Genomic DNA, 10,895 nt, shown 5'->3' on the forward strand with positions numbered 1-10,895 from the left:
TCTATGTTTTGCTACGCATTATGTTTTGCACTCTGTCAAAGCGTCTTTGGGCTCCCTTAAAAGCGCTATATAAAATAAATGCATTATTATTATTCAATTAAAGACACTCAAACACTCACTTCGCAATTAAGGGATCCCAGACTGTGTTTTGTCGGCACAACTCAAGATACTGCCGATCAGGGTTGGTGGTCTTCTTCAAAACCTTTTAAAGGAAAATGGCAAAAATAATGAGAAACACTTATTTACTCAAAAGACAGACTGCATGGGGTCATCGACATTTTAAAAATAGAACCGCCCTCAAAAAAAGTAAAATGGAATGCACAAACAACAAAGTTTCCTTTATTTTTTTCAACCTCAAACAAAATCACAGCCTTAACTTGGTTTTTCAAAATATTTCTTCAAAACAATTTCACCATATGGGAAAGCAATTAAAGCTTAAAAGTCATAATTTTGAAAATCCTATATTCACAAAGCTAATTTGGGAAAACTGCATAGAATTGTTTGACGTCACGTCTACTGCACAGATACATTTTGCTGAAGATATTCTTGGAGAAAACATCCACCTGCTAATTACAATTACATCGCTGCAATGCAAGATATGCAAGGGACATTTGATGCTCATACACACAGGATGCCTTCCTGTTTATCACTAACCATAAACACCTGCTCCCTATGGGAGTGGCAAGTGGTGGGGGGAGGGTGGGGGGTAAGGTGGGGGGGTTATTTTGTGTTCAACCACCAAATTTCATCGCCTTTGTTCCCGCAAACAAACATGTGTTTCAGCGCATTCCCCCCACGTCTGTGATTACTGTAGTTTTCATTATACTACAACAGAGAATTGCCATATTTTAGAATGATTTTTACAGCTTTCAGGAGTTTGTCTTATTTCATCGATAACATAACACCCAGTTTTAAAGTTATTCTGTGCAGCGATTTGGGAGTACAGATAAGTGAAACACTCAAGCCAAATTATATTTTTGCAAATACATTCCTGCAGGGACACTGGTGAAGAAAAACAGTTGCCTATGCACCAAAATGGTATGGTGAAAGCACAGAGTCAATAGTGATCAAGAGAATTGGTGACAGTCAATGGTGATCAAGAGAAAGGCAGCTCAGAAATGCACAGGAAGAAATGGCACAAAGCTCAGAGAGACAAACAAGCATTATTAGACCAGTACGTTACATTTGGCCTAAAGCTAAAGAAAGGTTGAAAGATGACAAAAGGTTCGACCAGGAATGGACCCAATATTTAGAGATAATTGTTTTTTCCTAGTTTGCCCCTTGACCCTAAATCCCCATCTCCTGGGGCATTAACCAGGGGTCAAATCAAAAAAATCATGACATATTTCATGCGTCCCCCAATTTTGATTGCATATATTATGTTCCTTGTTGTAAAAAGGCGACAAAAAGGGTTGGCGTCAGGAAGGGCATCCGGCCGTAAAACATTGCTTCAAAAAGGGGACCAAAAAAACAACAACAACCACGGTCCCCGAAAAGGCCAACCCCCGCTTTGCGGGGAAAAAAATGGCCTCTAAACGGTGGTTTTTTATATTATGTTCAATTTTTTAAATGTTTAATAATGTGCCCGTAATTGCATTTTTTGGTATTTGGCTTCAACCACACCCCAGGCGGGCGGAGCCAAAAATGATAGTGCTCTGGTACCTGGCGGAGCCAAAAAATGATAGTGCTCTCGTACCTTTATGTCATGTGGTGATCATAACAACTAGGTTTGGTAAATTTCTGCCCAACCATTTATGAGGAGATAACATGACAGATGGACAGAAGGATGCAGGCAATTAAAATATCCTCCCCAATTTTTTTTTTTTTTTTAACATGGGGATAATTAATTAAGATAAAACTGTAACGTCCAAAAAGACCTTTCTCAGTTATTTCAGGTGCTCAGAGCAGGAAAGATGCTGAGGTGACCACACCACCTGCAAGTGTGAATAGGGCATAAAGGCGACATCGAGACCATACTTATGTAATTAGAGTTAAAGTTATAACTCCTACTCCCTTCACCTTCAAATCTCCTTTTCCTTTTCTCCCCCTTCCATTTTCTCCTCTTTTCTATTCCTATTTTTAATTTACACCACTCTCTACCACAATCAAGAGCATATGTATCAATTTCAAAATATGAAAGTATCAAACAATTTCAGTACGAATTAAAAAGTCTAAAACCTAAAAAGGTACCTTATGTGGTATGTCATGATTAACGATAACATTGTGAACTTCAGCAGAGAAGCAAAGAGGGGTCAACTGAACGTCGGAGTTAGGGCAATAAATATCACTATGTCCAAAAACAAGATCATCCAAAGGTCCTTCCGTTTCCCAATCATCCTTGTCTTCCTCCGATGATTCTGCAATTACAAGCAAAGAAGAAAAAACAATTTATTTAAGCAAGATTACCCAGATGTATCACCCTGTAACCAAAATGCAGAGAGCAGCGAGTACAAAACTCACCATCCTGGTAGCACATGTTTACAATAACTTCCAGTGCCGTCTGCTGTGCGAGCAAGATCGCCATAATTTGTTCCAAAACCGTGTCCACTATCTACAAAGAAAACAAACCCGAGTGATCAATAAGGATATCAGGCTGCAAGTATTCACACTCTCAAAGCACAGCTCAACTCACAGCTGTATGTACAGGAACGTTCCCCCCTAAACTCATAGGGACATTTCCCTTTCAGAAAAAAATATCCATCCCTTCATATTCACCTCCTACCTTCTGCCAAACAATGGTTTTTAAGAGTTGTTGTCTCTCTGTAAACATGGCAAAAAAAAAAAAAAAGCAAAAAAAAAAAGCAAAATCAATTGAAATTAACATTATCATATTACTATACTGTACGTATGTATGTTTGTGTGTGAGATTATATATATATATATATACATATATATATGTATATATATATATATATATATATATATATATATATATATACATATATATACATACAATATACATATATATACAATATACATATATATACAATTCCAATTTCCATTCCAATATACCAATTCCAATTCCAATACCAATATACCAATACCAAATTCCAATACCAATACCAATACCAATTCCAATACCAATACCAATACCAATACCAATACCAATACCAATACCAAACCAATACACCAATCCAAAACCAATTCCAATATACAAGGAATGAGACTAAAGGTGGTTTTTATACATATATATACACAATATACATATCTATCTATAATTCCAGTAATCTCTGTCTGTACGTTTGTACGTTTGTCTGTGACCGCTGTTTCTCGACAACCACGGGTCCGATATACTTTTAACTTGCCAGGTATATTGCTGGGGACCCGAGGATGTGCCTTTTCAAGGTTTCATATTAATCGGACAATTACTTACCGAGCTATGTCCAAAAAACGATTCAACCAATCAGAGAGCAGCGAACTATCGCGTGATTAGCCGTTCGCCGTTCGCTTTGGCGTTGCGAATGGACCAAACCATTGCATGTAAATAGAGGGGGGGGTTCTGTGGTCGTTGCGAATGGACCAAACCATTCATGTAAATAGAGGGGGGGGGGGGTTCTGTGGTCGTTACTGCCACGTGGTTTCAAAGTTTTTTTTTGTTGTTGTTTGCACGCATGTTTTTTTGCACCCACGTACGGGCACGCCCTAGGATGTTTACACACACACACCCCTACACAAATTTTTTTTTTTTTTTTTTTTGGCAAGGAACGGGCACCCACGTACGGGCACGTCCTAGCTTATATATAGTACGGGCATGCCCTAGTATATACAATATACATACATATACAATATACATACATATACAATATACATACATATACAATATACATACATATACAATATACATACATATACAATATACATACATATACAATATACATACATATACAATATACATACATATACAATATACATACATATACAATATACATACATATACAATATACATACATATACAATATACATACATATACAATATACATACATATATATATATATATATATATATATATATATATATATATATATATATATATATATTGCGGTTTTGCCATAAAGGCAAACCCCCTATAGTTAATTGCACGACAACATGTAGCTTGCAGTAGTTAGTTATTTCTTATTGAATGTAAAGATTAGCCCTTTCCCATTGTGTAGTAATAAAGACCAAATATGCGTTGAGTAGGCAAGATGTCAAGCCTTCGTGTGGCTGGGGGAAGCCATTACTAATGTGCAGAAAGGCGTGGCCAGAAGCACAGGCCCACGTGACCAGTGAGGAGGCGGGAACATGTCGCCGGGATGCGGCAAACCTCAGCCAATGGGAGGCTGTGGAACATTTTCGGGGCGTGGGCGGGTCTGATAAAAACCCCCGTCCAGTGCATTTTGACTCTCTTGGATTTCGCCTCGCCGACAAGATTCTCTTGCTTTTGTCCTTCGTCGAGGACACACTTCTTCTCTTGTTTCGCTTCTCCCACGACACGTGTTTGGCCTTGGTGTTTCGTCGACCCCCATCGCTTCTTAGCCAATCTCTAGCTCTGATCCGGCTGACCTGCAAGCTTGTCACAACCGGTGCTGAAGTTCGTCGGACATTACCACATCCGGACTGCACATCGAACTGCGCACGGCGCACAGCCACGGCCACTTTGAAGCAATCCCAGCACGTACATCGGTACGCCAATAACCATCGTGTCTTCCCCTGTGTGAGTGCGAGTGTGCAGGCGCCAGTGGGGTTATAGTTGGTAAGACTTGATACGCTGTATCTTTTGTCTATTCTCTGTGCCTTCAAAATAAAAGGCTGTACATCTGATTACTTTCCAACCTGTTCGGATATGTCTTTTCTCCATTGGCCTAGCATCATCCGAGACCGAATTTGGCTTGATTCAGATCCATAGGTCACGTGAGGTAACGCCGCTTTCCACACCGTGCAAATCCGCTCGGCACCCATAAGGTGTGTGAAAGCGAGGGTTCGATCCCCGGTTTCTCCGGTCACGTGTCTTGAAGGTATTTGGGAATATTTGACCAGTAAACTCTTCGGAGCGTGTATACCGGTGTGTACCCTGGTTTAGAATAAGTACACCGTATCCCTGCGTGTCGTAAGCGGCGACTAAGAGGGTTGGCGTCAGGAAGGGCATCCGGCCATAAAAACATTGCCTCAAAAAGAGAACCATGACAATTACAACGACATATGGGCAGGGTACAGCCCGAAGTGGAGATCGGTTTCTGAGGTTTGGGACATGGAATGTAGGGACAATGACAGGGAGATCAGGAGAAGTGGTGGAAGTATTGGTCAGAAGAAGAGTGGACATATGTTGTGTGCAAGAGACGAGATGGAAGGGAAGTGGTGTGAAAATGGTGAAGGGTAGGCAGGGACAGAAATACAAGTTTGTGTGGCAAGGGTGCCCGGAGGGCGTGAATGGTGTTGGTGTCCTGTTTTCTGAGGAGTTTGTAGACAGTGTGGTGAGTGTGACTAGAGTGAGTGATAGGTTGATGATGGTGAAAATGATGATTGGAAAGCTCTTGGTGAACGTCATCTCGGGATATGCTCCGCAGGTTGGTCGGAGCGATGAAGAGAAGGACAAGTTCTGGTGTGCGATAGAGAAGCTGATGGAAAACGTGAAAGATGAGGAAGTTGTTGTGGTAGGAGGAGACCTAAATTGACATGTGGGAAGGAGTATGGATGGTTTTGAGGGAGTTCATGGGGGTTACGGATATGGTGTGAGAAATGGAGAAGGTGAAAGGATTTTGGAGTTTGCTGATGGAGCTGATTTGTTGATTTTCAATACTCAGTTCCAGAAAGAGGATAATAAGCTTGTTACATACACGTCAGGTGGGTCGACGACAACCGTTGACTACCTGATGGTGCGTAGGCGAGAAAGGGGGTACCTCCAGGACACAAAGGTGATCCTGGGGGAGAAGGCTGTTTCACAGCACCACTTGGTTGTCTGCGACATAAGGGTGAAAGGTGCGAGGAGAGCTCGGCGGGTGAAGTACCAACCGAGAATGAAGGTGTGGAGGTTGAAAGAGGTGACAGTAAGGGAGGCATTAAAAGAGAGGCTGAGTAGGGTAGAGGATGATGTAGTTGAGCTTGAATGTGGTTGGATGTCAATGAAAGATAGTCTGTTGGGAGCCGTTGGTGAGGTATGTGGATGGACAAAAGGACCACCAAGGCACTCGGAAACATGGTGGTGGGATGCTGAAGTTGGAAAGAGGATTAACGAGAAGAGGAAGAAGTTGAAGGAGTGGCAGAAGGTGAAGGGTACGGGAGCAGAAAAAGTAGAGCATGAAAATAAGGCAGCCAAGAAGGTTGCAAAGAAAGAGGTAGCAAAGGCGCAGGAGGCATGGAGGAAAATGTTCGGAGAACGCTTGGATTCGGAAGAGGGTCAGAGAGCGGTATTCAGGATTGCAAAGCAGATAGCGAAAGAGGTGCGATGTGATGGGGATGAGTTGCTTGAAGGATGAAGTGGGACAAATCGTTGTGGACCCAGATGGAATTAAAGGAAGATGGAAAAGATATATGGAAATGCTGTTGAATACAGAGAATGAATGGGATGGCAACATAGAGAGTAACCCAGTTTTAGGACCGGCAGAGAAGATAACTGAGAAGGAAGTTGAGGAAGCGATGAAAGCAATGAAGAGTGGAAAAGCGGGAGGGCCGACGGGAGTTGTGGGAGATATGTTGAAGGCAGCAGGAAGTTGGGGTGTGAAGAGAATGACAGAGATCTGTAATCTGGTGGTGAAAGAGGGCCGCATTCCAGTGGATTGGGACCTGAGTACCCTCGTCCCTCTATACAAGGGGAAAGGTGACCCTCTGGAGTGTGGTTCATACAGAGCGATAAAGTTATTGGAGCATGGAATGAAGGTATTGGAAAGGGTGTTGGAGAGGAGGATAAGGAAGAAGGTGAAGATCGACGAAATGCAGTTTGGATTTATACCAGGAAGAGGAATGACAGACGCGCTCTTTATTGTGAGGCAGTTGCAGGAGAAGTACATGGAGAAGGGGAAGAAGTTGTTTCTTGGATTTGTTAATCTGGAGAAAGCATTCGTAGGGTTCCACGCGAAGTATTGACATGGGCATTGAGGAAGATAGGAGTGGAGGAATGGTTGATCAGAGTAGTGATGGCAATGTACAAAAGAGCGTGCACAGCTGTAAGGACGAAGGACGGGAACAGTGGTGAGTTTGAGGTGAAGGTGGGAGCGCATCAGGGGTCGGTCGTAAATCCACTATTTGTAGCTGTGATGGAGGTGCTGGCTCAGATCGCAAAGGAGGGTTTGCCGTGGGAGTTGTTGCATGCAGATGATCTGGTGTTGATTGCGGAAAGTATGGATGGACTGAAGGAAAAGATGAACAAGTGGAAGGAATGTATGGAGACAAAAGGTCTGAAGGTGAATATCGGAAAGACGAAGGTGATGACAAGTGGTAAAGCATGTGGTGAGGTGGAAAGAACTGGGAAGTGGCCATGTGCTGTGTGCAGGAAGGGTGTCGGAGTGAACTCCATTCAATGTACAATGTGCGCTGAGTGGGTTCATCAAAAATGTAGTGGTCTGAGAGGGTCATTAACCAGTGTGGCAGCTACATTCAAATGCAAGGTGTGCACAGAGGGAGCTGCAGATGGAGGAAATGATGAGTTGGATCTTGGAGACGGCGTGAAGCTGGAAGGTATGAAAATATTTTGCTACCTCGGAGACATGCTGAATGGAGAAGGTGGATCAGACGCAGCAACGGTTGCTCGAGTGAGATGTGCATGGAAGAAGTTTCGGGAACTGAGTGGCGTGCTGATGAGGAGGGGAATGTCGTTGAAGCTGAAGGGAAAGGTGTATGCTGCATGTGTGAGAAGTGTTATGATTTATGGGAGCTAGACATGGGTAATGAACGTAGAGCAGCAACGAAGGCTGGAAAGGGTGGAAATGCGAATGGTTCGGCGGATGTGCAGAGTATCGTTGAGAGAGAGGAAGACAAATGATGAATTGCGAAAGATGATGGGAATAGAGCCTGTGATTGATGCTGTGAAGAGGAACAGGTTGAGATGGTTTGGTCATGTGTTGAGGAAGGATGAAAGTGACTGGTTGAGAAGAGTGATGGAAATGAATGTTGAAGGAAGTGGAGGACGGGGAAGATCGAGAAAGACTTAGCTAAAGATGGTGGAAGAAGAAATGCGGGCAAGGGGGTTTCCCGGTTTCTCTTAACATCATTAACCGAGGAGTGTAAGGTGGTGAGGGTGTGGTAGTTCATGATGTTGCAGGATTCGAGTGATTCAGTGGTAAAGAATGCTCTCCCAGAGAGGAAGGGAAGTCGGAAGTGGAATGCAAGAGCAGAGGTGGATGAGATGGAGGAGCGGTTGCAACAGGAGGAGGTCGTGGGGATGGCACAGCACGGGAAGCATGGCTTGGGGTGGATGAAGCATGAGCGATGGGGAAAAGAATGTGTGAAAGAGAGGAGGAAGATTGTTGAGGGAGGTGAGAAGAAAGGAGGAGGAGGGGAGATATGTGAAAGCAGTCGGACAGGCACAGCAAGGTGCTTGGACGTGGTCGGAAGGTGTGCGGGTGAGGACATTGGAATGGCAAGAGATTTGGAGGATGGAGCTAATATTGTTGAGTTTCCTGTTGCGGGCAACGTACGATGTGCTTCCATCACCAGTAAACTTGAGTTGTGGGGGTTGTTGCAGTCGGAGAGATGTTCGTTGTGTGGAGGTTTGGGAACAGTGCAGCATGCACTGAGTGCATGCTCAGTAGCATTGGCAGCAGGAAGATACAAGTGGCGGCATGATCAAGTGCTGGCGGTGGTAGTGCAGATGGTGCAACAAGAGGTGCTGAGATCGAGAGAGAGAGAGAGAGAGAGAGAGAGAGAGAGAGAGAGAGAGAGAGAGAGAGAGAGAGAGAGAAGAGTAGAGAAGGAGACCGATGGGGGAGAGGTGTTGTTTGTCAAAAAGGGCCAAGTGGTAAGAGGTGGAAAGAGGAGGAGGTGGAAAGCAAGAGGGCTGTCAGATGCTTGTGATTGGCAGGTGGTGGCAGACCGAAAGCCACAATTGGTATTCCCAGAGGAGATCTATGTGACAAGGTTGCGGCCTGACATTGTCATCCAGTCAGGTGCAACAAGACAGGTCATCTTAGGGGAATTGACTGTACCTTGGGAAGAGAACATGGAGGAGGTGCACGAGAAGAAGAGAGGAAAGTACAGCGATCTGGAGGTAGAGTGTCGGGAGAAGGGTTGGCGAGTTTCATGTCAGCCATTTGAGGTGGGGTGTGGAGGGTATATTGGCAATTCCTTTTCTGCATTTCTCGGAAAGAGTGTGTGGGATTGGAGTGTGTGGGACAGAAAGAATGAGGATTTTTGACAGAGTGGCCCAGGTTGCCTTGAAAGGCTCACTTTGGAGTTGGAGGAAGTTTATGGAGGCACGCCGAACGGCATAGGTTGAGGTTGTGGGTGGTGGTTCATGTCAGCCTAAAGGGGTAGTGACTGAGCATGGAAGAGAAATGGAGATGTGTGAATGGTGTGTGTATGTTTGTGCTGCAGGAGTGTGTGTGTTGCAGGAGTGTGTGTGTGTGTGTGTGTGTGTGTGTGTGTGTGTGTGTGTGTGTGTGTGTGTGTTGCAGGTGTGTGTGTGTGTTGCAGGTGTGTGTGTGTGTGTGTATTGCAGGAGTGTGTGTGTGTGTGTGTGTGTTGCAGGAGTGTGTGTGTGTGTGTTGCAGGAGTGTGGGTGTGTGTGTGTGTGTGTGTTGCAGGAGTGTGTGTGTGTGTGTGTGTGTGTGTGTGTGTGTGTGTGTGTGTGTGTGTGTGTGTGTGTGTGTGTGTGTGTGTGTGTGTGTGTGTGTTGCAGGAGTGTGTGTGTGTGTTGCAGGAGTGTGTGTGTGTGTTGCAGGAGTGTGTGTGTGTGTTGCAGGAGTGTGTGTGTGTTGCAGGAGTGTGTGTGTGTTGCAGGAGTGTGTGTGTGTTGCAGGAGTGTGTGTGTGTGTGTTGCAGGAGTGTGTGTGTGTGTGTGTGTTGCAGGAGTGTGTGTGTGTGTGTGTGTGTGTTGCAGGAGTGTGTGTGTGTTGCAGGAGTGTGTGTGTGTGTGTGTGTGTTGCAGGAGTGTGTGTGTGTGTGTGTGTTGCAGGAGTGTGTGTGTGTTGCAGGAGTGTGTGTGTGTGTGTGTGTTGCAGGAGTGTGTGTGTGTGTTGCAGGAGTGTGTGTGTGTTGCAGGAGTGTGTGTGTTGCAGGAGTGTGTGTGTTGCAGGAGTGTGTGTGTGTGTGTTGCAGGAGTGTGTGTGTGTGTGTTGCAGGAGTGTGTGTGTGTGTGTTGCAGGAGTGTGTGTGTTGCAGGAGTGTGTGTGTTGCAGGAGTGTGTGTGTTGCAGGAGTGTGTGTGTGTGTTGCAGGAGTGTGTGTGTGTGTTGCAGGAGTGTGTGTGTGTGTGTTGCAGGAGTGTGTGTGTGTGTGTTGCAGGAGTGTGTGTGTGTGTGTTGCAGGAGTGTGTGTGTGTGTTGCAGGAGTGTGTGTGTGTGTTGCAGGAGTGTGTGTGGGTGTTGCAGGAGTGTGTGTGTGTGTTGCAGGAGTGTGTGTGTGTTGCAGGAGTGTGTGTGTGTTGCAGGAGTGTGTGTGTGTTGCTGCAGGAGTGTGTGTGTGTTGCAGGAGTGTGTGTGTGTTGCAGGAGTGTGTGTGTGTTGCAGGAGTGTGTGTGTGTTGCAGGAGTGTGTGTGTGTTGCAGGAGTGTGTGTGTGTTGCAGGAGTGTGTGTGTTGCAGGAGTGTGTGTGTTGCAGGAGTGTGTGTGTTGCAGGAGTGTGTGTGTGTTGCAGGAGTGTGTGTGTTGCAGGAGTGTGCGTGTTGCAGGAGTGTGCGTGTTGCAGGAGTGTGCGTGTTGCAGGAGTGTGTGTGTTGCAGGAGTGTGTGTGTGTGTGTTGCAGGAGTGTGTGTGTGTGTGTTGCAG

The 10,895-nt window shown here is 45.0% G+C and overlaps 1 protein-coding gene across 8 annotated transcripts in view; it reads right to left on the minus strand.

Moving 5' to 3' along the window:
• The window catches only part of HEATR3 (HEAT repeat containing 3), a 92,685-nt gene that overhangs the window by 28,892 nt on the left and 52,898 nt on the right, over positions 1-10,895 (minus strand). For all 8 annotated transcript variants that reach the window (XR_013624553.1, XR_013624554.1, XM_068128822.2 and 5 more), the window contains 3 exons: positions 2,461-2,551; positions 2,191-2,357; positions 120-202 (listed from right to left, as the gene is read on the minus strand). Coding sequence is in view for 6 of the 8 variants with exons in the window: in XM_068128822.2 (XP_067984923.2) it covers positions 120-202; positions 2,191-2,357; positions 2,461-2,551 (341 nt within the window). In the remaining 2 variants the exon portion in view is untranslated. The remainder of the gene's footprint in view (positions 1-119; positions 203-2,190; positions 2,358-2,460; positions 2,552-10,895) is intronic.

Source organism: Myxine glutinosa, chromosome 9, assembly GCF_964187855.1.
Source record: "Myxine glutinosa chromosome 9, kmMyxGlut1.1, whole genome shotgun sequence".
In the NCBI taxonomy this organism is placed as follows: domain Eukaryota; kingdom Metazoa; phylum Chordata; class Myxini; order Myxiniformes; family Myxinidae; genus Myxine; species Myxine glutinosa.